This window comes from Symphodus melops (genome assembly GCF_947650265.1).
Source record: "Symphodus melops genome assembly, chromosome: 20".
NCBI classification, from domain to species: domain Eukaryota; kingdom Metazoa; phylum Chordata; class Actinopteri; order Labriformes; family Labridae; genus Symphodus; species Symphodus melops.
This window is the reverse complement of record NC_136710.1, coordinates 6,479,493-6,505,390: the sequence shown is the minus strand read 5'-3', so window position 1 is coordinate 6,505,390 and position 25,898 is coordinate 6,479,493. Positions and strand designations below refer to the sequence as shown.

The 25,898-nt window shown below is 40.6% G+C and overlaps 1 protein-coding gene across 3 annotated transcripts in view; it reads right to left on the bottom strand.

The window, feature by feature from the left end:
* The window catches only part of adamtsl3 (ADAMTS-like 3), a 95,182-nt gene that overhangs the window by 41,963 nt on the left and 27,321 nt on the right, over window positions 1–25,898 (bottom strand). For all 3 annotated transcript variants that reach the window (XM_079371363.1, XM_079371362.1, XM_079371364.1), the window contains one exon: window positions 13,380–13,496. In XM_079371363.1, the coding sequence (XP_079227489.1) occupies window positions 13,380–13,496 (117 nt within the window). The remainder of the gene's footprint in view (window positions 1–13,379; window positions 13,497–25,898) is intronic.

The following is a 25,898-nucleotide window of genomic DNA, read 5'->3' as shown; positions in this document are numbered from 1 at the left end:
CAGGCCAAACTAAGATGGCAAACACGATGAACCTTAGAGTCCTTATTAGCATATTAGCATGCTTAATTCGGAGACTCTGTCTTGTAAAATATTTGAAGGTGGGCCTTGAACTGATGATCTAGCCAATCACAGTACTAGTTTTAGGGACTTTTAGCTGTCTGTTTTGGTCAACTCCACTGTTTTTGTTCCATCCAATCTCATCAGTTTAACTCTGAAAAAAAGGCATCAGTTTTGAACAACAGCTCTAAAACACACACGTTATACACCATTCATAATAAAGTTATAGACTAGCTAATGAACCCATTGTTGCATTTATCGCACGTTTCCGGAGTTGATGGAGACCATAAAAAGAGCAAAAAATGAATGATAATGTTGGTCGATAAAGTAAAATACATTTTTATCATAGCCTTAACATGAAAGCACATCAAGCATGCACGTTTTTATTTACTGTCAGAGGATGTGTTCACACAGGTTATGTTAAGGGCAGGAAAACAATATTTTTCGAGGTTGTGGGTTTTGTGGATAATGATTGCAAGGGGAAATGTCAAATTATCTGCAATATGGAATTACAGGATTTGAGCAATGATGATAGGTTGCTGTTGGCCACATAAGCCTGTATATCTGAGCATTTGAGGGTAGTGTGGGTTAGCTGTGTTTGTGTGTGTAAGAGTGAGTTAGAAAGGTAAAGAAAGAGATGAGAAACCCTCTGTTATATCTAGACTGTGTGTGCTAGCATTGCCAAGTAATACATCATCCCCCTTAAATAAAATAAGTCAGTTTATATTGCAAAGCTGACACCGTGGGCTATGTTCCTTTATAGCACTGCTGAAATATGGAAATCACATCAAGTTTCTCTTTCACAGTTTACAAAACAGAATCATTGAGTGCACGCTCATGGAAAGAAACCTCATGTGTCCTTGCTTAAGGTTAGCGTGGAGTCAGAGCCTGCCCAGGTGATTGAGGGGGAGAGGAAATATTTGGATGCATGGCCGAGGAGAAACCGCACAGGAAGAGAGCTGCAATGGATCAACGCACCCCCATCTCATCCCGCTCCCACATAAAAAAAAAATTAAAAAAAACTGCCCTGTTTTCTCAGGAGCTTTTTGGGCTTACAGCTGTCTAAATATGCTACTGTAGTGAACTCTCTACCGACGAGGTGTTTGCAGCGTTATACAGGCAGCGGCTGTTCACACAGTCAAACTGAGCAGCAGGAGAGGAGGAAGGGGAAATCCATGAGTAACGCCGGCCATAATAACATTCAGAATAACTTCTATCTTTATCCCTTGTTGGAAACTATTTTCCAGGGGCTAGAATTTATTTCTTACACATCGTCCTATATGGAGGATGCAAGTTCAAATCATGGATAAAAGAACTATGGACGTTAACAAAAATAACACACAGTCCCAAGGAAGAAAAAGCAGAGAAAAGACTTAAGAGCTATTAATTAGATATTATGTCATCGAAGAGACAAAGTAAGCAAACTCAACTCTAGATTTCTTTTCTGTTTAGGGCTTTACAGCTCGAGAGCAGCATCTTGTGTCTAAAAGATAAAACTACAATTACTCTTAAATTGTCTTCATTCAACAGTCCAACTAAAGGCTTTCATTCTGTCCATTAATCGTGTTTACTAAGCCAAATATTATGAATTGTTTAATTGAGCAGCTGCAAAAGGCTGATCTCATTTGGACAAACTGTGATATTTGTAAGACTGTGTTTTGATTTTTTTGTCTTCTGTCTTCGGCTATTTGACTCTATTTTGGAGTAAGATAACCGTTTGTGGATTTTGGACATCAGACAAAATATATCAACACATCAACCATTAGCATTATCCAAAGCTTGGACAGCAACAGAGAGCAAGTAAACGGACTTGAAATACTGACATAGGTAAGCTGGCTGCTAGCATGGCTAGTTAGCCAAGCTGGGCTGTTTGCATCTCCCAAGGCCACCAATATGGTGTTGACTGTATATTGTGATTAGTATTTTTGTCAAATCTATACACAAACAAGTGAATTGCCACAGTTGCATAGCAAGCAATGTTGTGGATTCTATGATGAGGAGGTTGAGGAGATTAAGAAATCACTCACATTTCTGTGTGAGATTGCAACTATCTCCAAACAGCAGAAGCTGATAATGGAGCTAATGGGGGAAATCAAAGGAAGTCAAATACCACACACCGAGAAAAACATGGACCGCTTAGATTGTTGTGTGCCGGATCAGGAGAAGTACTCCCGCATACATGACGTGATCATGGGCAGGTCCGAGACAAGGCCCTGGTCCTACGCCCGGTCGGTGATACCAACAGAGAAGAACAGCTTCTCAGACAAGGAAAGTAGCTGAAAGGATCAGACGTCTAAAAAACTTCAATGTACTTCACAAGGAGCAAATGTAGACATTACCAGACAGGCAAGACTCCCCAAGGAAACAGAAGAAAATTCAATTAATATGGAATGCAAACTGTTCATCAGACTGTGTTCATCAGACTGAATGGGTAACCAGAGGAGGCCAAAGACAGAACGAAACTGGAAACATACTGGACCAGTGACACCAGCACAAGACTCCAAGGTTACTAACTAACTGAATGTGGATAATGGGCTCTTGTGCAATTTAACAACATTCATTGAACAGTCACTGGAGATAAAATGCATGCACTAGAACAAGATATTAAGCCTGACAATCATTTCTTTGACAATCTATTTATGACTTTGTTGATACACTCATGAACAGCAGTGTTAAGTCAGACGATAGTGGTGATTATTCACTTTCATAGCAGACTGACTCTGGGAAGGGAGAACATTTGGAGTTGAATAGATATGAAATCAAATACATGAAAAGGCAAAATAAGCAGGAGGGGGTGTCGCTTTGTTTTGGAGAGCATGTCAACCACAGTTTTTTTTTTTAAAAAGATGAAGATCTTTTACACTGAGTAGACTCATCTGGACGGTTTGGGTTGGTCTAAGCTCTTTCCAGTGAGACTTAAGTTGACATTACGCCCAGGCTTCTGGCATCAGACGCAAAATAAGAGGATGTTCAAATCAATACTCCATCTCAACGAGCAGAATCACACACACAGTATATGCATGTGTTTTGAATCATTAGCATATTTTGAGGTCAAACGCTCCTCATCTGTTTTATCATCAAATGATTGACAACAGACATGTAAGGATGTACACAATCTGGGTCTGTGAAGAGAAGCAGTTAGTGGGGCTTAATTTGTGTTTGTATTATTTAACATGTTCAATAAATTGACCAATTGAAAAAGAAAAAAAATGAAGCTTTTGTGAGTTTTCAAGTTTGAGTGTGTGTTTTTGCCAGACAGGAGCCAAGGGCTAAGCTCATCTAGAAGGGCTTCACTCGACGCCTTCTAATTGGTGTCTATTGCCAAGTGCTGCCATGCAATTGAGGGCTAAAACAGCGCCAGGCCTTAAAAAAACCTCCTCTCAACCGCCATCTTCCACCCATCACTCCATCAAACAGTGCATGTCAACACGGTGAAAGATGGAGCAGAAAAGAAGCCGTCATCCCCCTATCATTATTGCAGTGAGATCATTGAGAAAAAGTGATTGCTGCTCATTTGCTTGTGGTGCAACCTGTAAAACCACGGCGCCACAAATCACGACCGAAGAGCATGCAGTGCTTTTTTTAACTTTGAGGACTGTGAATGATGCAGGGGTCAGTGGAAACCAGCTATAAAAAAAAAAAAAAGATGCTTCCCATTTCCAATTTTTTTTTGTTTTACTTCTAACTGAGCAGAGATGAGCTCTTGTTGCTTCTGCACAAAGTTAATGATTTCTTCAGGGATTAAATGATTGATGGATTTCATTATGACCGCAAATATTCATATTTGGCTGTGCATCGATGCAAAGATTAATAACATGAATCACAGACTGACTGTCTTCATTGACACACCGTGGAACAACACATCGCAGACATTTCATCGAGGGGACGATGAAACCCTGAATATTTGTCTTTAGTCAACTAACACCCTGGCTCATGGCCTGAAGCATCCAGACAATGTTTTCATCACAGGATCTTCATCTTGCACTGCGGGCTCATAAATCTGGGCGCTTCAATGCTCTGCTGGGTTACCTTTCATTACCATTTGGGTCGGGTTTTTGAGAAGAAGCTGGGGGAAAAGAATTCAGAAAGTTTTCCAGTTTGTTGGGGGAGAATGCTCATCCTAAAAGGCACAAGATGCTGCACAAAAAAAAACCCACTTATACTTCAGTGTTTTCCTTCTGTTTTAACTTTTTTTTTTTTTCAACTTCTGAATATAGATCTCCATGAACTCCTTCTTAGAGCAGTTGGAGAAAAACAAATCACGCACTCAAATCTTGATCCTTTAAAATTATTTGGCACCACGCAGGCTTTCACTGCTTCTTTGCTTAACATCAGCTTCTCCGAATTAGACGTCCGATGCATCTGGAAAGCATCATTCAGTATTAAAATCATGCTGCTGTTTGAACAAAAAAAAAAAAAAAAAAAAAAAGGAGCGGGGTTCTTGAAGGCCTGGTGGTTTCTACACTCGTGCTCAAGTCAGAGAACCGTCTATGCTCACAGTCAGCCCGTTAACCTCAAACGTCAGTACTCAGGGGCAAGTCTAATTACGTTGTACCGAACAGAAGGCACCATGCATGCTCCAAGTCAACCTGCCTCCACTGTATGAGAAACCTCTTGAGGGAGACAAGTTGAAAATTTAGGCACATTGCCGATTAAAATGCTAACGCAGTGCTAAGAGAGACCATTTTCTATACAAATAGTGAAGCTGTTATGCAAGATAGAGCTGTCCTGTGTGTGGAAGAAAGACGCACCAAGCTAAACAACATCACACTTCTAGAGAGCACTGTGCTGCAGACACAGTAGACTCAGGTGCAGACCAAAGAGGAGACAAACAAGGTTTGATTTAAAACACCACCAACCCCATGAGCTGGGCGGGTAGACTGATAAAAAAAGGTTTGTTATTGGTGATGTGCTCCATCAATAGTTGAGTCTGTTGTCCTCATGGATCTAATAAGTAAAACAACTCCATATTGAAATCAAATAAGGAACTTTTTTTCCTCCCATCTTCTGTCGTGTCCTTCAAGCTAAAGAAGAAAAAACTGTTTGTACTTATGGATGTGTCCTTGCAATAAGCTTCCAGAGATGAAGAGTTAAATACCATGAAATTCTCCAGGAGAATTAACAGTTAACAGACTGGCGAGCTCCCTTCCTTAAAGCCCTGCAGAAGATGAGAGAGTGAGTGTTTGTCGTGTGTTTAAGGCAGTATAGAAGAAACTCAAATTCAAGTTTGCCCGCAACCTGAAGTGATCCTTAAATTATGCTAATTTGAAGTCAAAGGTGTACCTCTGTGTTGTATAAAGATTGGGTGTAAGTGTGCCTTCTTGTGTTGCAAGCTCTGTTCACTCTTCAGCTTGGAACCGTGTCAGGCTCATTATTCAATTTTGTGGTTTGTGAACAGATTACTTTCTCTCCCAGGGCTCCTGGAGAGCGAAAAAAAAAACTGTCTGCAGGAGGGTGTGAGCCTGCATTTGGATCTGCTGTAAAAGAACACTCTGTGTTCTTGATTTTTTTTTTTTTTTTTTTTGTGTTTATGGTCAGAGTACTTACAGAAGTTTGTTCTGAAGCACCAGAGGGAGACCACCAAGTTCTCACTGTGTAGCCAAAGTTGTTGAATGAAGCACTGGCCTATGTGGACCTCAAATGTATTGCAGACAGCTTTCTTGCAGATGAGCTCCAACATTTCATTCCCCGCAAAAAAACAAACAAAAAAAAAAAACCTTTTCTACTGAGCATTTCCGAAACAAGGCTTGCTGTTTGCCGAAATGGTTCAAACTGAGGTTAGACATGATGTTAACAGATTAAAAATAATCAGGGCCTGACCAATGTCACATTTTTGGTGCCGATATCAATACAAGGGAGAAGAAAAAAAAACACAGAAGTTATTCAGTTATTGATTTAACAGTTTTTGCAAGCTTTTCTAAGTCGTTTTCGTTTCTCTCTCTTTATTTGACAATGCAACAAGGAATCCTGAATCACAGCTGTAAGTGTTATCTGCAGTGATCTTGAAATGAAATCCCAGCTGTTCTCATCTTAAAGCCAACGAAACAAAATGCTGAAATATGGGAGTTGTGTAAGCTGTGTTCATCTATTGCACTGTACATGCCCAGCAACTATCACGTCGAGCCATTACAGCCCACATTAAAGAACGAGATAGGCTTTGGGTTACAACTTGAAAAAGTGCTTCACCTTAACTCTGCTGTGCATTGGTGGCAGGGATCCTTCAGCACCAAATAATTACTGCTATTACTCAGGATTACACTGCTGCTTACACTGGATATTGGCTGCATACAGGCGTTTCATAAACAAGCTTACATTGGAGACCCGGTTTAAAGTTAGATCGTTTATTTAAAATCAAGAAGCACAAGGTGAAAAACACATTATATCTGCTGATGTTAATCAAATAAACATATTAAGTCTAGCTCTTGAATTTGATTGAGATGTTATTGTTTGGCTGCACTCGGCTGCAAAATGTAAATTTATGTTTTCATTCTCTTCCCAAACAGAATGAAACCACTTTCATGGCAAACGTGTCCCTACACACACGCACAACCGCAAGAAATAAAGAGGCCCGATGGCAACGACTGCCTGCGCTTGGAGCCAATTAGTGCAGTTAGTGCCAAAACCAAGTGCTAATACATCCAAAAATTCCTGGATGAAACTTGTTGGCATCAACATGTCTTTTTCGTACAAGTGCGTCTCTGTTTGCGTCTGTGCAAGTCTGCGTAGACGCATGCCCAATTTGGAGCGAAATACAAACATCTGCCTTATATGTAAACAATTAGAAATCAATCACTTTGCCCCCCAAAAAAATGTACGCGTGCCTTCACACGCTGAGGAGGAGCTGAGAAGGTGAGGAGAGAGGTGTGATGGTGATAGAGGGGGAGGGAAAAAAAGGAGGGGGGGGGGGTATTAGCCAAGAATCAAAGACAGTTCTGATGCTGTGCATGTCTGACATGTGATAGTGCAGAATGCTAAAGGGGTAAAAAAATGATTCCCATATTTTATATCACAGCAGAATGGAAATATGATTAACTCCGTGATTGCATGACGGTACACTGTGCTAGAGAGTTCTGCAGCTGGGAGTGTGCATGCAACATTTTGGCGGCTGGCTGCATTGCATCCACACACCCACATTTGTTATGCGGGTGTTGTATTGTGGTTTTGTCCCTGGTGGTATTACCTCAGAGACACCACTCCAGTACCCAAAGTGCACTGATGTGGGACCACATCAAGCTGAGGGGAGATATTCGATGTGGCAGTGTGAGGGCCAATGCTTTACTGAACACATATGTTGATGGAACAAACACAGGGGTGAGAGAAAGATCTGCAGTCCAAAGCCACGTGGCTTTTACACCACATTCACCAGCACTCAGCACTTTCTCGAAGATTGCTGGGAGCGAGCCTCCCAAACAGCGCTTGCACAAGCCAAACACCAGTCAAGACAGCCAAGGCGAGACAAGTAAGAAGGCAAATGTCTCTTTTTCTTTTCTTGTTTAAACGCGCATAAATCATATAACACACTCCTGCCTCAACAAAACTAGTCACCTACCCTGTTTGGACCCAAGGCTTTATAATCCATCTCCACTTAGCGGCAACGTTTCTAATAAACAATCACATCTATTGGAAGCAAGCTGGACAGAACCAGAAAAGTCAAATTCTCTTATGAAAACAACTCCGACAATGAATAAACATTAAAATCAATGATTTCGCAGGACCGTGATGGGACATGTTATGCTTTCATCATCTACCTAATCATTTTCTGTGCAAAGAAACGAGGGAACTGTATGAAAACACAAACACACACACAACATGCAAGGGAAGACATCTGCAACACCGTTTTCTTTGGTTCCTGCTAAATACATATGTACGATGTATAAGTTGAATAACCTTTTTACCTTATTTCTAAATTCTTTAAGTTACCCTGTGTATCCAAAATAAAAAAGTTGCATATTGACACGTTTTGATTTTTTGGGAACCGCTCAAACCTGAGAGTAAGAAAAGAGCTATCTGCATTTAGCCGTATGGCTGATCTTTCCCAGGAATTGACATCATGTTATGTCTAAGCTTTACCAAGATGGGGATGTAACCCCTGCAGGATATCCTTGTTCCATACGTATTGCTTGCAAAATCAAATACTAAGTCAAATACTGTAAGACCATATGCATTCATGTGTGCAAGTATGTTTTTCAAACTTGTGGTTGATTCTGGCAGAATTCAAGAAAACTCTGCTTGCTAACTTTTGGTTTTCACTGCTGCAAAGGTTAAATACACTGACCAAAAGTAAGCCAATTTCACAACATCAAAAAAAACCTAAAGCTTAAACGTAAAGTGGTGTTAACGCCGTGGGGGGAAAGCATGCAGTGTGAAAAAAAAAACTACAGCCTAAACATCCTCTTTGCCTGCCAAAACTAACATGCCCATCCTTTAAATGAAGACAAATGAAGTGTTTAATTGTGTAAGACGGTTGCCCTTTCCACCTGGCGCTGCATGAAAAACACAGCTGCCAAGACGGCGTGCAGCTGAGCAGAGGGCCTCTTTCCCTAAGCTGTTGCCTCGGCCACTGAGTGCCGCCGCCCCCCACCCCATTTGCCACCCAGATTGGCCCTTGGCCCCACTCGCCCAACCTCAATTACTTCAAACCCTGACACCCTGCCAAAAGGCAGAACCATCTCTACAATTATTTAAGTAAAGAGTTTAAGAAAAGTATGCTCCTAACTGTTTCCGCCTGAGGTTGCAATTGAGTATGTAAAAACATTAAGACCTGAATTACTCCACGTGTGATGGTCAGAGTGCAGAGGAGGCAGAGCAAGAAGCTTCTTAGAAAACACCTCACAGCTATCAAGTGGGATACGAGTGAGAGAAGAAGAGAAAATAAAGCAGTTCCAAAAAAGGATATAACTGCCATTCCATCAAACATGTGACCACATGTAAGGTGGAAGTGTCCTCCCAGCCGACGTGAAGTCATAGCTGCAAAGTGTTGCACTAATGACTGTCATTACCAAACACTTAACTGTCACAACCCATAATATCCTGGCCATTGTTGGTGGGGACAACACAAAATGTGACTAAGAGAAGCAATCAGTACTTCCTGTCCCTCAGAGTGGCTGTAGGTGGTAACAAAAAGCAAATAAACTATCTGCAGTTAACATTAAAGTAGCACAAATCATTATTTTTGTCCAAACAACTGGTAATACAAAGCTTTGCACCTCGCCTGGTATTTTTCTTCACATTTTTGGCTTACATTTTGCATTCCCAGCCGACAAAATCCTCTTTCATCAGGTCAATTCCTTGCAAAAAAGAACTCACAAACAGCTCAGTCCTGCCAACAAAAAGACAAAGCAAGCAATTAGCTGGATAACAAAGTCCAACACCAGGCAGCAAGCAAGCAGCAACCTCCAGTGTTTGGACATGAAGCCAATACAGAAGTGCAGAAACTTGCTTTTTTTTTTAAGAGTCCACTTGAGGGGTCATACCTCATATAACTGTACCTTAGCTGAAAAAGACAAAAACACACTCCATTTTGTGCTGTATTAAATGTTTACAGTAAGGTCCAAACTAATTCAATTGATTAAAACTTAATAGAGGCTATTTTTTATGCATTTTGTTGTATCCATTGTGGTTATATTTAAGCGCAGACTTATGCATACATTTCAATTTTAAGGGGCTTGGCTACTTTGACGCATTTTAGCCGAGCACCTAACTCGGTATTGAAATGAAAAAGCAAATGGGGAATTATAAAGAAATGCAGTTTTTTAGGTTTCCACTCGAGGCTGCCAATGAAAGCCGCAGAAGTCATATACACACCTGTGCAAAAAATCTAATTCTTACATTAGAACTGAACACGTTTAAAGCTTGGTTCAAAAATACAATTTGCAGCGGGTTCAACGGCCTGGAAAAGTTCATTCAAAGAATGAGTGGGAATAGTTGTATTAAGATTTATGAACAGCGTTTCTGTTTATCTTCACTGGCTTACTCATTCAGACATGTTACAGAGAATAAAAGACTTTCAGACCCTGCCGCCAAAAGTTCAGACACCAGACCCCACACACACTTTGATTCAGGAACTTATCAACCCAATAAAGCTACTTCATATTTATATGAGTACTGATGTTGATGCTCTACAGCACTTGATTCCCATCACATAATAAATATAGATTAATTTACAAAAGGTATGTAAGGCCTTAGCTGTTTAAGACAGTTTTATTCCATCCAAGCCACTTACGCTTGCCAGTTGCCAGGAAAAACCTTATCCCAGAAGGAACAATTCATCTATAGTACTCTTGGGGAATTGTGTTCAGGGTGATGGGAAGGTCAATCTTAGTGCCCACCACCTGACCCTACACATGAGAGTAAAAGAAAAAGGAATGTGAATACACCTTGAAGTCTTAAATTGGCCTCCTGGGTTGCTTGCTAATTTAGCTGCATTTGTCTTGGCATGGAATCAAGCTTAATATTGAACCAAGATCCAACATAGAACAGGACTACAGGCGTTGAGAGACCCAAAATGACAGTTATAAAAAGAATCACATATGTGGCTCCTGGGAGACTGCAGGCTTCCCATCTAAAGACTGAAGAGGCATCAAACGTTTTGCAAAAGCCTACGATTCTGATAAATATGAACCTGGGAAGTTCTTCAAAACGTCATGCCAGATAGGATACGTTTTATCATGGCACCAGAATTATAGGCGCTATAAGTGCTGCTTTGAGTGCTTTCTGACATATTGCTGTTCAACACAGAGAAAAACAGATATTACAAAGAAGGAGCAATAATGTGTTTTCAACATCTTCATCTTGGTCAAAACTATGTTGGTTTTTTTAGGTAGACTTTTTTCAAAAGGTGGCCAAATCCATCTATTAATCTGTAAAAAGCTCAATAGTTCTATCTTGTTAACACACATTTTAAGAGGTTATACAATTGTTACAAGTCCAACTAGCAAAAAGCTTGATAACTTTATGAAATTCATACTGATTGAGATGGACTATTTTATGTTCGACAAATGTAGATTTTTTTCATCCTGGTTTCAGTCTTTATGCTAATTTAAATTAGGCTAACGTGTTTCTGGCTCCAGTGTCATAGTCAGAACAGAGACTTAAAGGCAGTAACTGTCATGGGAAAAGGGGAGTACATTTGATCATTTTAAAGAATAAAAAGTTGATTTATATTAAAAGGTAATGTATTTGTGGAAAACATTTCTACAATCAAATCCTTGATGAAACTGATGAAATCCATAAAGAGCCACGGAGGTTTGGATGGCATGAATACAGTGCAGGGGTGTGGATATAAAGTTACAGTATGTGTGATGTTTTGTTTGATCACTGGCTGATGCAAATTCAAAGATTGGCTTGAGGTCGGCACATCATAAATCACAGTGCTTCTTGGTTACATAATGAAATCCCAATGATTCAGAGATAGCTGTTTGTGGTTTCATACTGAAGTGCTAAATGTATGTACCACTGCGTTTACATTCCTGACTTCTAACAGAGATTTTAAATGGTTTTTCCATTAGTCCGTCCTCTGGCATATAAAAGAGCTTGTAAAAGTCAAAGAAGGATTAAAATACTGTTGAAAATCACTTTCTAATAGCAGGTATGGAATTAGGTATGGAGGCTTTATAACACAAAAAGAATTGTGTAAAAGAAAGCATGTCCATAAAAATCTGTGACCCCGTCCTAAACCTCAAATTGACCTCCGTAAGGTTAACCTTCATGTCAGTGTTTAAATACAGTGCCATGATCCTACTTTAAAATGTGTGTGTGCAAGTTCAAGCAGATAATCTGTTTCAAAAGGAAAGGTCATTATATCTGTTGAGTGTTCAAAGGGTATTGATGGCTGCCGAATATTCTATTTGTATAGGTCAAGGGGTCATTCAGTAAAGCGTGGACACTTGTGAAAAATGCGTGTAAGACTTTTCACCTTGAAGGGGGCCATCTGCATCGGCAGGTTCATGCTAGTGCCTCCAGGATTTTGCAGGCTTTTACTGTGATTGTTGGGGCCCAGCAGCTTTGAAAAAAAGTGTCGCATGCAAGTCGTCATCTATCAGCTGAGCTAGCCGGTTATAGTCATAATAATATAACTGCTAGTTCTGGTTTGTGACGGTACATCTCAAAATACAGACTGAATGAAACTAAATTAACATTATATGAAATGTTAGTTATGACACAAGAATATGTCACATGTAAAAACTGACTCACATTTGTTACAGAGTCTCTGCTTGGTGAAGAGTCAGGACCACAGCCTGTGATTGGTCAATAGAGTCAATACAAGGTGCCGGGAAGTGGCTCAATGGACAGTGGACAGATTTCAACAGGGATAAATGATAATAAGAAGTGGAGCATTTGATACATCATAATGGATTCACTGTATAGTGTCCATAAGGACTCTTTAGCATTAGGTCGGATTAGGAAGATCATGCAACAGAAACCAGCACAGGGAGCTTCATAAGAATGACACAGTATCAAGCTCTGGGAAGAAACAAATAAGGCTCTAGCATGCAGCATTCCAGAAAGATAAGTCAGTAACCATAACCTCTGGTGGGTATGGTTACAACAGCACTGACGGTAGATCAGTGGTTGGATTATCATTAAACAAGTCAATGTGATGGTATTCCAAAAAGTTGTGTGCCTTGCAAAAAAAAAAAAAAAAGTTGCAAGGCTGCAAACAGGCATGTGGTTTTGTTAAAATGCGGTGAATTTGCCGAATTGCTACATTGCAACTCCGTGCAGGGAAGATTTAAAAAAAAAAAAAAAAGAAAAAAAAAAAGAGTATGAACAGTCATTTCCATTTTCATTGATCCGGTTTCACCTCAAGATAGAATTCCTTTTAGAGATAACAGAGTACTGGTCTAAAACAGTTTTCACAGATTCCCGTAAAATTGCTCCCAGATCACTCCCATCGCAAAGGAATGATGACACATGCAAACTGGTTGTTAATTTCAGTGACAAATCAGTTATGCAGCCCTCCATTCCCACTCCTCATCCTCCCACCAATAAAAGGTAAAAGATGTGGGTAATAAGCCGGCTTAAGCAAACTCATGTTTCATCAAAGGTGATGATAGAATTTGAGTAATGGGATGCAAAACAAAACTACGCTGTTTTATATCAAGCTAGGTCAGCCTGTCCTCAACTCCCAGTGTCCCACGATCATAATTCATTTGTATTGATAACAAATATGTTTGGTTTTTTTTACTCCTCGTGCATATGCGTTACCTAAACACAGCCAAAGATTTATTGGCTTTTTTTAGTATTACCTGACCTTTTGTTTCTTTCCAAGAAAAGCATGTGATTTTCAATAAGCACTAATTATTTTCTGGTCTTGCACTTACAGGATCTTCTGGTTTCTGGCTGCCATCATGAAGAGGCTCCTCTGGAAGGTGGTCTCGTCGGATCAGAGTGAATTCTCTGATGAAGACAGCATCTCCATCGTTGGTCACTACAGCAACCTAAAAGAACAAAGATCCTATGAGAGGTGTCCTGAGCACAATTTAACAACAATCTAGCAGCACCTGCTAAAATATAACTGCTAAGAGTTTCTACATTTTTCATATCTTGTACATTTTTGGGAAGAAAAAAAAGTGGTTTCTGCATCATGAAGGAATTATAACACAGACTTGAGATGGCAAATTGCATGTAATTGGAACTGAAAACAGTCTGAAATACAAATAAAGCAACCTTGGAATCAAGCGGATATCATCTGACAGCTTTAGGCTCAAAGGGCGCACTCACTCTCTGCAATATGTACCGTGCCCAAACAAGTCTGACCCCAAAAGTTCCGTACTGTGCACTTCCTTGACCCTGGTATGGTTGGAAGAGATGTGCTTCGGCATGGTATCATTACACCTGCACGAGCACAAGCACGACTAAGCATGGTGGACTGACGTGTTGCCTAATCCATGCGATCGTTCCTGTCAACAGTCGTTTTAAACAATAGTGACGAAGTGTTTTATAGGACATTTGGGCAGACCAGAATATTTATTATTCAGACTGTTTTTCTCCAAGCAGCGAAAGAGGGCTTATGTGTGATTGGTCAATCGTACTCAGCCTCTAGATGAACTAAAACCTGAACACAAGTCAGGTCCTGTGCCTAAAGATTCTCCATTTTAATGCTGGATAAGTCAATAGAGGTTACAGATGAAGCTATTGTTATGCATATAATTGAAGAATGGATACTAGAGTATGAAGTTAAAATGTAAAAAAAAAAAAAAAAAAACTATGCTCTAAACCTGAGCCCTGTGATGCAACAAGCTCTTTGTTATTTATACATGTGTTTCCACCAGACCATGTCACTTCACACTGTACTCTGGAGAAATGTTGATGGTGGGAAAAGTGAGCAAAAGCGTCTGTTTCTGTTTGCGATCATTTACTGAGTGCTTTTTTTCTTGTGGCTTTGTGCTCAACCGCACATCCCTCGTGATGAGAGGAATCTCTGGAGGAATTCACAGCGGAGGAGATCTGATATCAGAAGACACATTAACCCACCTCTTCGGGGAGACAGTAGGGGGGCTTACGGGGCATTTTGGATAGGGCCCATTAGCTGCACAGCGGGTCCTGCATTCTTAAGGATGCACAAATTTGCAAAGCAGGGGGCCCTCAGCTGCTCTCTGTGGGTCATAAACACCCTGTTATGACCCCGGTCTGCCTCCCGGGTTAATGCAAAGGCAGAGCCCAACAGAGGAAGTGTGTTTAGTGGTACTTGATGTTCCTTACATTGTGGGGGGTTGCAGATATTTAAAAAAGAAATAATAATAATAATAATAATGCTATGTGACTGCAGTAAAACTGACTAAGAATATTATGTGGGAAAGAGTCACAGAATAGGTTCCAAAAGAAGCAAATCAAATCTGGTCTAAATCCAAACACTCTGCAGTCACTCACACCATAAAGGCATCTGTAGCTACGCATAACTCACAACATTAAAAAGTGGGCAAAAGCCTGCTTGGATGGCAAAGATCATGAAATGCAAGAGCATTTTTGTGGGTTAAGATTCAGCCCATGTGGCAGCTGTTGGGCCACATCAACACTTTGATTTATGCGAGTTCTTTAAAAGGTGAATAAAGATTACATTTTACGTCGGACTTCTTGGAACGAGGGGTCTGAAAATCAGGAATGAAGTGAATGAACTTATATTGTGGGAAAATGACACAAAAGAATAACTCAAAAGGAATATAGCAGATGTATACATTCTTCTAAAGGTTATAAATAAAGGAGGTTCATGCGTTCATCAAGGGAAACCAAGTAAGTGTCCTAAACATTGGATTCCTGATTATTACTTGAGTTATTTTCCACCATGGCCAAGATGCTGCCAGTGATGCTGAAAATCTAAAAGCAGTAATGAGCCAAGGGTAAAGCAAACATACAGTGAGTCAAGCATATGAATATGGAGAGAAAATCACTGGTGTGTGTGTCAGCTAAGATGTGCTGAAAACCACTTAAGTGACCAGATGTCCCTGCTCAAGGCGAAATGGAGGCCCAGCTTTAAGATGAACATGCTGATTGTGTCTTTAGCAGGCAACCCCCCCCCCCACACACACACACACACACACACACACAGAAACATTATTTTCTCACACTTTTTGAAGTGTGTCTTAACACCTGACATTCATTTCCTTGTCATTGAAGTTTGCATACATACCCCGAAAAAGACTTGTAATATGTTGGACCCAGAATGAGCTCCAGCCTAATTCAGCATGACAGCTAAACACCGCCAGGGTCTTAACAGGGGATCTATAAAAATCTTTTTCCTTAAGCAAACATTCTGGCTGTCCAGTGCCAATGTCAGACATCCTGCACAGAGGACTGAACATTACCAAGAGGGTCCAATACATTGAAGGGGGGGGGGGGGGGTAAGAGTCAGAAAGGAGTGAGGGGGGGTGACACGAACAACATTCAGAATTGGCAAACGGTTTACATAAGAAAACACGTATTTACGTTGCCAAACATGTTTTTTGTTGCCCGGATTTCATTGGCTAGCAACATTTTCCGATACAGGGCATTAAGCTATTACTCAAAAGCAAAAAGTGACAACATTATACAAAAGAAAGTAACACATGGGTTGTGGCCAATACAGATGCTTTCATCATAATAGTAACTATTAGTCAGCAGCATAGCTCTAAGTCCTCTTCATTGATCCAAAAAAAATTACTTTTTGTACAGACGTTCAACATCCCATCTTAAAAATCTGTGTAGAGAAATAAAAGAAATAAATATTTTAAGTTTACCACTAAACCTTCTTTGAGCAATGAAAATACATCACTAATATCACAAATTAAGTTTTACAAAAGTACTAAGTCGTCATGTAAATCCTTTGAATTCTGCATACTGATAAAGTGCATGTGAGGAATGAAGGCATAGCTTGCTATCCAAAGTGCAACCTGTAATGTTTAAACTTGTGATGGAGAAACAAAGGTGATAACACACTCGTTGGTTTTCTCTTGTTTCAGGAGTATGTTGAGGAAGCCATCGAGCCCTCCATTTGTCCTTACAAAGGATGTAAGTTCAGGGAGACATTTTTGTGGGTTATGAAATAGACTTGAAAGAATACTGATGCCTCCATATTTCTAATAGAAGAGAAGGAGATCATCAGTGTCAACTCTGATTTATTCTGTAGAGAAGGTCATTTTAAATCCCATAAACCACTGCTGCTGGGTTGGTCTTAAATAAGGGGATTAACAGCACTGCTGAAACAGCCCTTGTTTACATATTTAAGGAACGATTCACAATGAGTAGGAAGAAAAAAAGGGAAAGGCAGTACGCCTTCGTCCATAGACACAAAATCAAAGTTCCTCCCAGTAGCTTATGTTATTATATAATTATCAGTCATGCGTGCAGATATACTGTACTTTTTTTTAAATTCAAGCTAATTGCTTCAGTTTTGTGACTAACTAATCTGACTAACTTGAACGTAATAGTATGAATCATTTTCTAGTCGCAGGAACAAATACTGTAGGAAAAAATCTGTATGAGGGGAAGTGTTCTTTTTGTTTCATACAGAGACTAAGTAACCCAAAATAAAACTTGTTTTAGGAGATGTTATTATTCAAAGTTCTATTCAAAGTTGAGTCTGTCAATTATACATGGGGGCTTTTTTTTCCTAAAAAAGGAACCTAATGAGTGTGATACATTCCCTACAAGCATGCACTAACTCAGGCTATGTTAGAGTTTATTTAAAATGAAAGTGACAGAGGTTAAGAAAACACACACTCCTGGTGTGCAGGGAAGCCCATGATTGAAAGAAACAACTCCAACGGGCATCCCAATCTCCAAAGCAAAACATGCGAGGCTCAGAACCAGTGTGTGTGTGGGTGTGTACGTGTGTCTCAATGTGACAAAGACCAAGGGTGAAAGTAAAACAGGGAACCAGGCCGGTGATTCATTAACCTCCTAGGCGAATCGGATTTCAAAGAGCACGACTCGACCAGGGATGGGGAGAGGAAGTGAACTCGGGGGCAGGTCTAGTCTTCAAAAGCGCATAATCAACAGTAATAACACCAACCTGATATTATAATTGAGCTTTCCTATAACGTGGTGCCAGCTTCCACTGTTTGGGTGGAAACTGTGAAAAGCGAGCGACTTTCAGCATGCTAAACTAGGCAAAAGCAAGGCTTGTGTTTCGCGCACTGCTGCCTTTGATTAATTAGATTCCTTCCAATGTTTAGATAGGGACACCCCTTTTTCAACACCGAGTCCTGTCTGAATGAAACCTAAGAGGAAAAGATATTTTTACTAATCCACTTTCAAGGGGATTTATGTGAGCTTTCACTTAACACTTTTCGGTGGAGGAAACATTGTGGCCTTCGTTTCCTCTCCTTCGCTTTCATTATGTTGGAAAAAGATTTACCCTTTCTCTCATCCACGGACTTTTCTCTCTGCTCCCGGCCCCCACACATAGATCTATTGGGGCAGTTTTTCACGCACCACAAGGATTCATGGGAGTACAAAGCACTTACCTTAATGTAATATAATTAGACCACAGACCAAAGATAAGTCGGCATTTTTGTAATGATAAAAGGGAATATTCATAAAGCTTGTGATAGAATCTTGGCAAGCCTCAGCCAACAATACATCCTTCGGAGCAAAAGAGGAAGAAAACACTGATAATTTTCCCTTCAGGCGTTTGTCCAGGATATCTGCGATGCAACAACCCATGACTAAGCTTTCTGGGAAAGTTAAAAAAAAAAGCTTTTATCATATTCTCTGATTCCTGATGGATCATTTTCTTATCTTACTGTTTTTTCCTTTATACTGCCTTTGAAGATGCAACCTTCTCTTCTCTATTTCTACGCCAGATTCCTGGATTTACATGTAATCATATCTGTCCCCCAAGTGCAATCTGTAGGCGGAAAATGAGGAGAAGAGTGGCAAGGAGCTCAACTTGTCTCCATTGCACCTCTTTTCAACTCGCCAGCACAAGGAATGAAGCCCGGGGGGGCGGGGGGGGGGGAGAAAATCTACCTTAGACGGAGGAACATTTTTTCCTCGCACTGTCATCACATCCCTTTGAGTTCACGCTCCGTCACTCCCATGTTTTAATGTCTCATAACGATGCATGGCACTGTTCTAATGATGCATGAGCACATCTTAAACGATGCCTTTCAAAGTCGGCACGCTATTTGTTCGTTAAATGTATTTTCTGTCAAAACAGGATACGGGTGCAGAATATGATGCAGGTATATATATATATATATATATATATATACACACACACGTTTAAGTCTGAAGGCTAAACAGAAGGCAACAGGAAGCAGGTACAAATCTTTGGAAGAGGAAAGAGATAGTTATGGCACTCGCTGTTTTTGTAGCTCGTGCACACCTCTGAGCTATTTAGACTTGCCAGTTTACCTACCCTGCATGTCTTCTGGCAGTAGCTGTACAACTATGGGGAAATAACAACAACCACTTTAAAACATTAAAATGGTCACACACTGTCTAGGGGATTATACAACCCAAATACCACACGTCATTTTTTCAAAGTCGGTCAGCTTTATTCCCTTTTTTTCCAACACAGACCTTACATGATGGCCAATAAGTCAAAGTAATGCGGTTTTAAAATCCAATAATCATATTGTGCAGTCTGCTCCTTTAAACAAACTGCTGCTATGCATTCTGAATACGACATGCAACCAGAAAAAGGTCACTCACAAAGAGCATAACGGATGATATGCAGGAAGGATTTCTCCTTTGTGTAAGTTGATGTGATGTGTGCCTGGGGTGCAAAAAATGTCATCAGTGAGTAAAGAAGAGCATCACACAGACGTCAGACAGATAACAAGAGAAGCTGTTTAGCTGTTTAAGACGCGTTATAAACACAGAGAGGATAAGAGCGGCGAAGGAGTCAATATCCTCAATAAACACAAGACTTTGACCACTGCTCACTTGGCTTGCAGTTTTACCCTCCACACTCAACTTCAGATTGTGTAATGTAACACTAAACAACACTGGCAGAATCACATAAAACACAGGATGTATTAGTACCTGGTTTCCTCTGTCTGTCTTCTTGTGCTCTGTTCATTATATGACAGCAGGCAGTCAGCAGGACATTACTCACTCACCCAAACTCAGCTGTTTATGTCCGTCTGTCATTATCAAGACCGACTGGTGTTCTTTAACCCACATTAAATATTGACGTTATCAATAAAGCCTTACATACACAACATGAATTGAACTATTCACATTTTTTTCACCTCCTAAATGATAACTGTGACTTATTTTAGCTTGAAGGATGCCATTATTAATAACGTCTTTTTCAGTGAGATGAGTCAAAGGGGCTCGAAAAGCATGAGAGCTTATACCACCCATTTAATCTTGAGTTCTTTACAAAAAAAATATTTGGAGGTTTGGGAAGGTAGACTTTTTTAAACTCCTTATTTCAGAGACCAGTTTAGATTTGCGGTATCATGTTTCCTAGTTCAAAAGAAAGATTTTGAATCTGCTAACTGTGTCTCGTTGTTTTATTTCTATCCAGCAACAGGATAACTCATTTAAAGAGTTCAGCATCGATCATTTCAAACCAGAGCTGTCACCTGTAATTTTTTCTTAACTATCCCCTGGTTTTGGAGAGAATCCCTTTCTTTCCACAGAATATCAGTCTGCAATACAAACACAGACCAAATACTGTAATGCTCACAGCGTCTGTGCCCTTACAATAAATCACCATCCCGCAGTCCTGAGCTGACCACAAGCTGACTGTAACCTGAGTGCTTGACCGGTCAAAGGGTGCAACATTAGAAAGTAGCATATTTCCTGCTAAGCAGACTGGTAAGTCCACCTGCTGACCATGTGTGGGGCCACAAGGGCTCAAGAACTGAGTTTTTGCTTCAGTGAGAAGCTAATTATGTGGTGGGACACCCTGATGCTGACCTATCCTGGCTTACAATACAAACACATGGAGCTATGAAATCGAGCGCTGAAGCCTTTTGTATCCCATTAGCCAGCAGGAAGACATCTCAATGAAAAAATAGCTTCACTGCCAACATTAATGGCTGCAACAGACGTGGTGCGGTTTCCCTGCTCAGGTAACGACAGCTATTATATTTAATGTGGAGGTTTTTAATGATGTCTTCAAAAGACTTTTGACAGCTCAAAGAGCAGCAGGGAGCCCTGTGACAACGCCAGCCCCGGAACATTCTATAAAACCGCAAAATTGTGTTTTTCTTATTAATACAATACATACTGTATACCACAGCCACTGTGATGATGATGATGATGATGCGTGAGTCTCCTCACACTACCACTGAAGTGCTGTACAGTGAAGATACGAGGTAAACACAAACTTTTTTTTATTTTTTTTTAACCTGTTTAGCTCAAATGACATAAGAAGTATTTCCATTCATTGTTTGAATTCTTATTGTTATTTTGGTCTGAAAGTTTTTTAAAGCTGCATTTGAACAACATTTTTGTTTTCAGTTAATTCCATTAAGAATAGACAAACGGATGTCCTGTAGATGTCTCTCTGAGTGGGTGTGGCTGTCTCTCTTCCCACGCATGGTGACAGGGCTAACAGTTGGACAGAGAGGGGGTTCATCTTAATGAAACACGTTTGTGCCTTTGAGATAGTGTAGGACAACATAACTGCCTCAGATGGAATTTACCTTAGTAGCCCGACAATACAACCTCTCTACTTTGGCATATCATCAACACATTCTGATCCTTCAGGGGTTAAGATCATCTTATCACACACCTCTATTCTGAGTTAAACAAGGGAAGCAAATGGAGCACCATACACACACAGTCAGACATGCACACACAAACAATGCGCTACAATCCCCGCTAGCTACACCCATCCCGTCTCACACCTCTGTTACTAACTCTGAAGACGGGGCCGAGGGAGGATCACTTCGTCGCCCATTATGCCTCTGTGACAGTCAGATTGAAGGCAAAACATCAAAGGGAGTAAAAATTGTGCTTGAAAAGGGCGACTGTTTCCCGGCTAACTAGAGCCAAACAGTGCTAATTAGTGACTAGCCTTCAAAGATAGTAAAACGTGCAACTGCTTTAGGACCATATTATTTACTCAGGAGTTGGTTGAGACCAAAACAGACCCAAAAGCTGTGTGCAACTCTACTGTGCTTTACTAGGTCGCCAGTAACAGATCAATGCATCTTCAAAATACAAATGAATGACTGGCAGCACTGATCCCACAGTACTGTATGCAGTTGTAGTAGCAAAAAGACTGTCACATATTAGAATCCCATGTTGATCCTGATAAGGGCAGCATGATTTAGTCAGGGAGGGAACAACACATCCGGACACTGGAGATTTCAATTGTTGAAACATGCTAGCTCCTGTGTAGCAAAGTGACACTGCAAGGACTGAAAGCTTGAAGACATGCGCTTTTAATGGCGATAGCATCAGAGTGGAAAGCTAAAAACCTTTCAAGTATACACATTACTGTCGATGGAGAACATGCAGTAGCAAATTTTGATGACCAGAAAAAAAAAAAAAAAAAAGATTTGGGACTGAGTCATCAAATTCCTTTTATGATTCCCCTGTGGTCCAGCATCATTGGGCCAAGACCTCTGTCCAACAAGTGAAGGAAAAGAAGCAGCTGAGAGAGCTCGGCTCGAGTCAGCACTGACATAACAGCCCTGCTTTAACACATCCACCCAGTTTGCATCTTCCATCACACCCACTAAAAGACATAAAAGCCACTTGTTTCTCTCACCAAGGCCCCTGCACATGATTGATGGCCTTGGCTCCTTTTTTTTACAGCCGATTCCAGCGTGCATTGCAGGCGGGAGAGTTATATAAGAGTGTAAAACTCAACCAAGCAAGGGTGGACAATCATGATGAATCACAATACAACGATTTTTAAAGGTACAGTCAGTAGAAATGGACGTGGCAGCTTGTAAACACAGCATTCAAACTGGGTCCCTCCTCCTGGGCTAACATCTATCTAACCCTAACCCATGTAGTCAGTATTTGTTTACTGCGTGCACTTACACCGCAGGCTACCACAAGTAGCACAAGCTAGCAGTTTCAGCTTAATCAAAAAAGTGAGAGTGTGGCAGAGGAGAGGGACATTAGGTTTTGCATTTTTGCCTCTGACTTTTCATGGCCACATTGGAGATTATAAATCAGGAAACATTTATCAAAGTGACATGATGAGAGGTCAGCAAGACTCTCTGAATTTGGGGTTTCCTGCAAGGACCTGCTTCATACAGTTCTACAGCTCATGAAGGGGGCGGCTGAAGCCCCCTGTGACCTGTAGTGGTCTTTAATGCACTGTCGGCACCTGGAGAGTGAGAGAGGCGTTCCATAGCCATGTAGCTATAATATATAGCTTGCTTGCCAATACTATGAAAACAAAGCCAACTAGACAACGATGTCATGTATTTGAGATCAGATCAATTATGTACACTCGCCAGCAACATGACGGAGGTCTACTGCAGATGCTCGCCATGTGGTTATTGATAGTGCAGTGCGTGAATTAAAAGCGTGTGGTGGATGCCTTCAGTGATTCTACGTTTAAGTTAGGTATCAATATTGTACATATTTTACCAGTAACACATCTGTTTTAGTACCACAGCAAAAAAAAAACTTAACCTAGTGTGAAACCCAGCCCAATATCTAACCCAAAACACACTGTATCCAACTGCATAGTGGAAGTAAATGATGCATTCTATAGCATTATCACAACAGTGGCAGACATGGAAAGACTGGAGTCTGCAGCAGCTGTGTGACAGCTCTCCCTCACAGTTTTTCATTACAGGGATCGATTGATTGGCCCATCTGGAGGCTCTCTTAAGCGGTGCTAAGCTAACTGTGACCACTGACTTATATCAGTAATGAAGCTGTGTGCGATGGGGAGTGTGTGAACACAAGACCACTCGCTCTGACAGACATAAAGCTACGAAGACGAATGATGTTGTGGTGTGTTCAAGAGAGCCATGACTAAGCAGCGGATTTCATTTTGAGAGTACCAGTCATGACCATGTCCCCACACACACATACACACACACATACACACACACACACACACACACACACACACACACACAAACATCTGTCCTTCTACGTCACATCCATTCACAGGAGGATTAAAATTGACAGCTGAGTGGCACAATTACAACACAATGTTCCACAAGTAGCGGGCCAACGGGTTCACTGTTCAGTACATGTGTGCTGCTGCATGGATGATTCAAAACATCGGGGGGGATTTCACACTTGAAGGTGACTGTCAATGGATGATTGATGAATATAGTTTTTATGAGGATCTTAAGAGGAGGCCCAAAACTGCTCTTTTTACTTTCCATTCAACCTTTACTCATTTTATTTATTACAGCAGTGGAGTTCCACATTGCTGGCCAATTTCCAGTAAATAGAGTCTTTTTGTAATATGACATTAAGGGTCATAATCTAGTTAATAAGGAGCAGTATTTAAAAAAATAAATAAATAAAATTGCAATTCGAAGTCCAAAATAAATGTCTCATCAAGAATAAGTAGGAGTACAAGTTAAGAGATGATACGCGAACAGCTCCTTTGATGATTTGGACGTTTATACCGACCTGGGAGTTTGTGCTTTCATTTGTCTGTATTAGTCTTCAAAAGTGAAATTAAAATGTTATCTTTAAAGGAAATGTTGCTTCCTTTATTGGGACTCTTCAGTGGTACACAGGAAAAAGTCCACGTTTTATGTGTACAGAGTCTGAAATATCTCAAACTTTCTTTTAGCTTGTTATTAAACTGCTAACGTGCTAGAAATAAGTTTCTGTTCAAAAATATTATATTCTGTGGGCTAACCTGTTTTGGTGAGTTTGGCTGTTTCTTGCAAAAAAATAAATAAATAAAATCAAGTAGCACTCTCAAATCTGGCAATTTCTCCAGTTGTATTCAGTCATTCAATAAAACATGCCATTGTAAGCCTCTGCAGAATTGATAGTGGCAACGTCCCAAACATGGATCCCTCCTTGAAATGCGTGCAAAGCTGTCGATGCCAGACCTCCCAGAAGACCAATCCAGTAATCCATGTATTTTTTGAATAGACAAAAAGCAAACCAAGAAGTCTGTTGGCCTGTTTTTAACCACACATCACTGAGGTGCCAAACAGATACAACAACAGTGGTGTTAAGTGAGATTTTCCAAATGAATCTATTACGAGAATCAGAGATCCAGAGAAAAACTGTAATATGCGAAGATCCCATTCTCATACCAGAGCGGTGGCCAACAAATTCGTTCCGTCGAGTTCCCTAAACTGCTGTTGTCGACATCAACATGCGCCATGAAAGCCCCGGTCCTCTCCGGAGCACAGTCTGCGGTTACGGCCAAATTGTTGCTGCATTCCTGCTCCCAAATTAAGCCCCTCATTTGTGGAGTTGCCTGACCATCAAGCAATCTTAATTTCCATATTCTGTGGCATTCTCAAGCTCTGATTTCATCTGGCTGGCAGCAAGGGAAATAATAAAATGCTGCCCTGCTTGTAGCATGGCACGTCTAACCACTCAGGCCTCCGCTCCATAACCCATAGTCCATTTATCAATAGTGCTTTGCATTATTAGAAGCCGGCTGCACACTGGGCACAAATCGCAAACATTTTTGAATGTTACCAGTGAGTTGCGTTTTCTGGCAGTATCTCTTTTAATTGCTTTCTCTTAACAGTGTCTGCCTGATAGAGATCGGCAGGAATTTAAGCCATGGGTATTTCCTTTAACTGATTACAACAAATGTTTTACGTGTAGCTCTGAGGCCTCTGAAGCTCTGCATTAATGAAGTGATGAAGCAGGGAAAGTGCCAGAGCTGTTGGGTGTTTGTTGTCCGTGACTCACCTTAGCAGTACTCGGAAAGTCATTTGGCACCTCTTTAGCTATCAGACCAACATCCAAACTTTGACCTGTACCAGGACTTTAACCAGTGAAACGGCTTGCTGGAGGGTAGCACAATTAAAAACCATATTTTTTCCCCAATAAACCATTTTTAAAAAAAGAACGTTCATGTGGTAATTTTGTTCTCCATTTGTGAAAATTCGTTTATCGTAATCTGTATTACTCACTGAGAAATTTCAGCAACATGGGCATTTAGTTGGTATCAATCTATATATACACAGAGGCATTTAGGCAACATTCTTACTTACAGTATAGGCATCTTGCCAGGTAAATGCTATGTTTTTTAGGAGTCACTCCCAAACTGAAAAAGGCTGACAATCACATGATTCAATTCTGAAAGGCCTGTGTCTCTGTCTGGCAGACGCTCCCAGACATCCCCACTTAACTCAACATTTTCCTTTAGCCAAACAAACCACATTATCAGCGTAGCTCTGACAGACGAGCTGGGGAAACCCAGTAATTTGTCTCGGGTCCTCTGAATGTGGCAATCTCCCCTGGAAGCTAAAGCTGGGGTGCACACAAAAGAC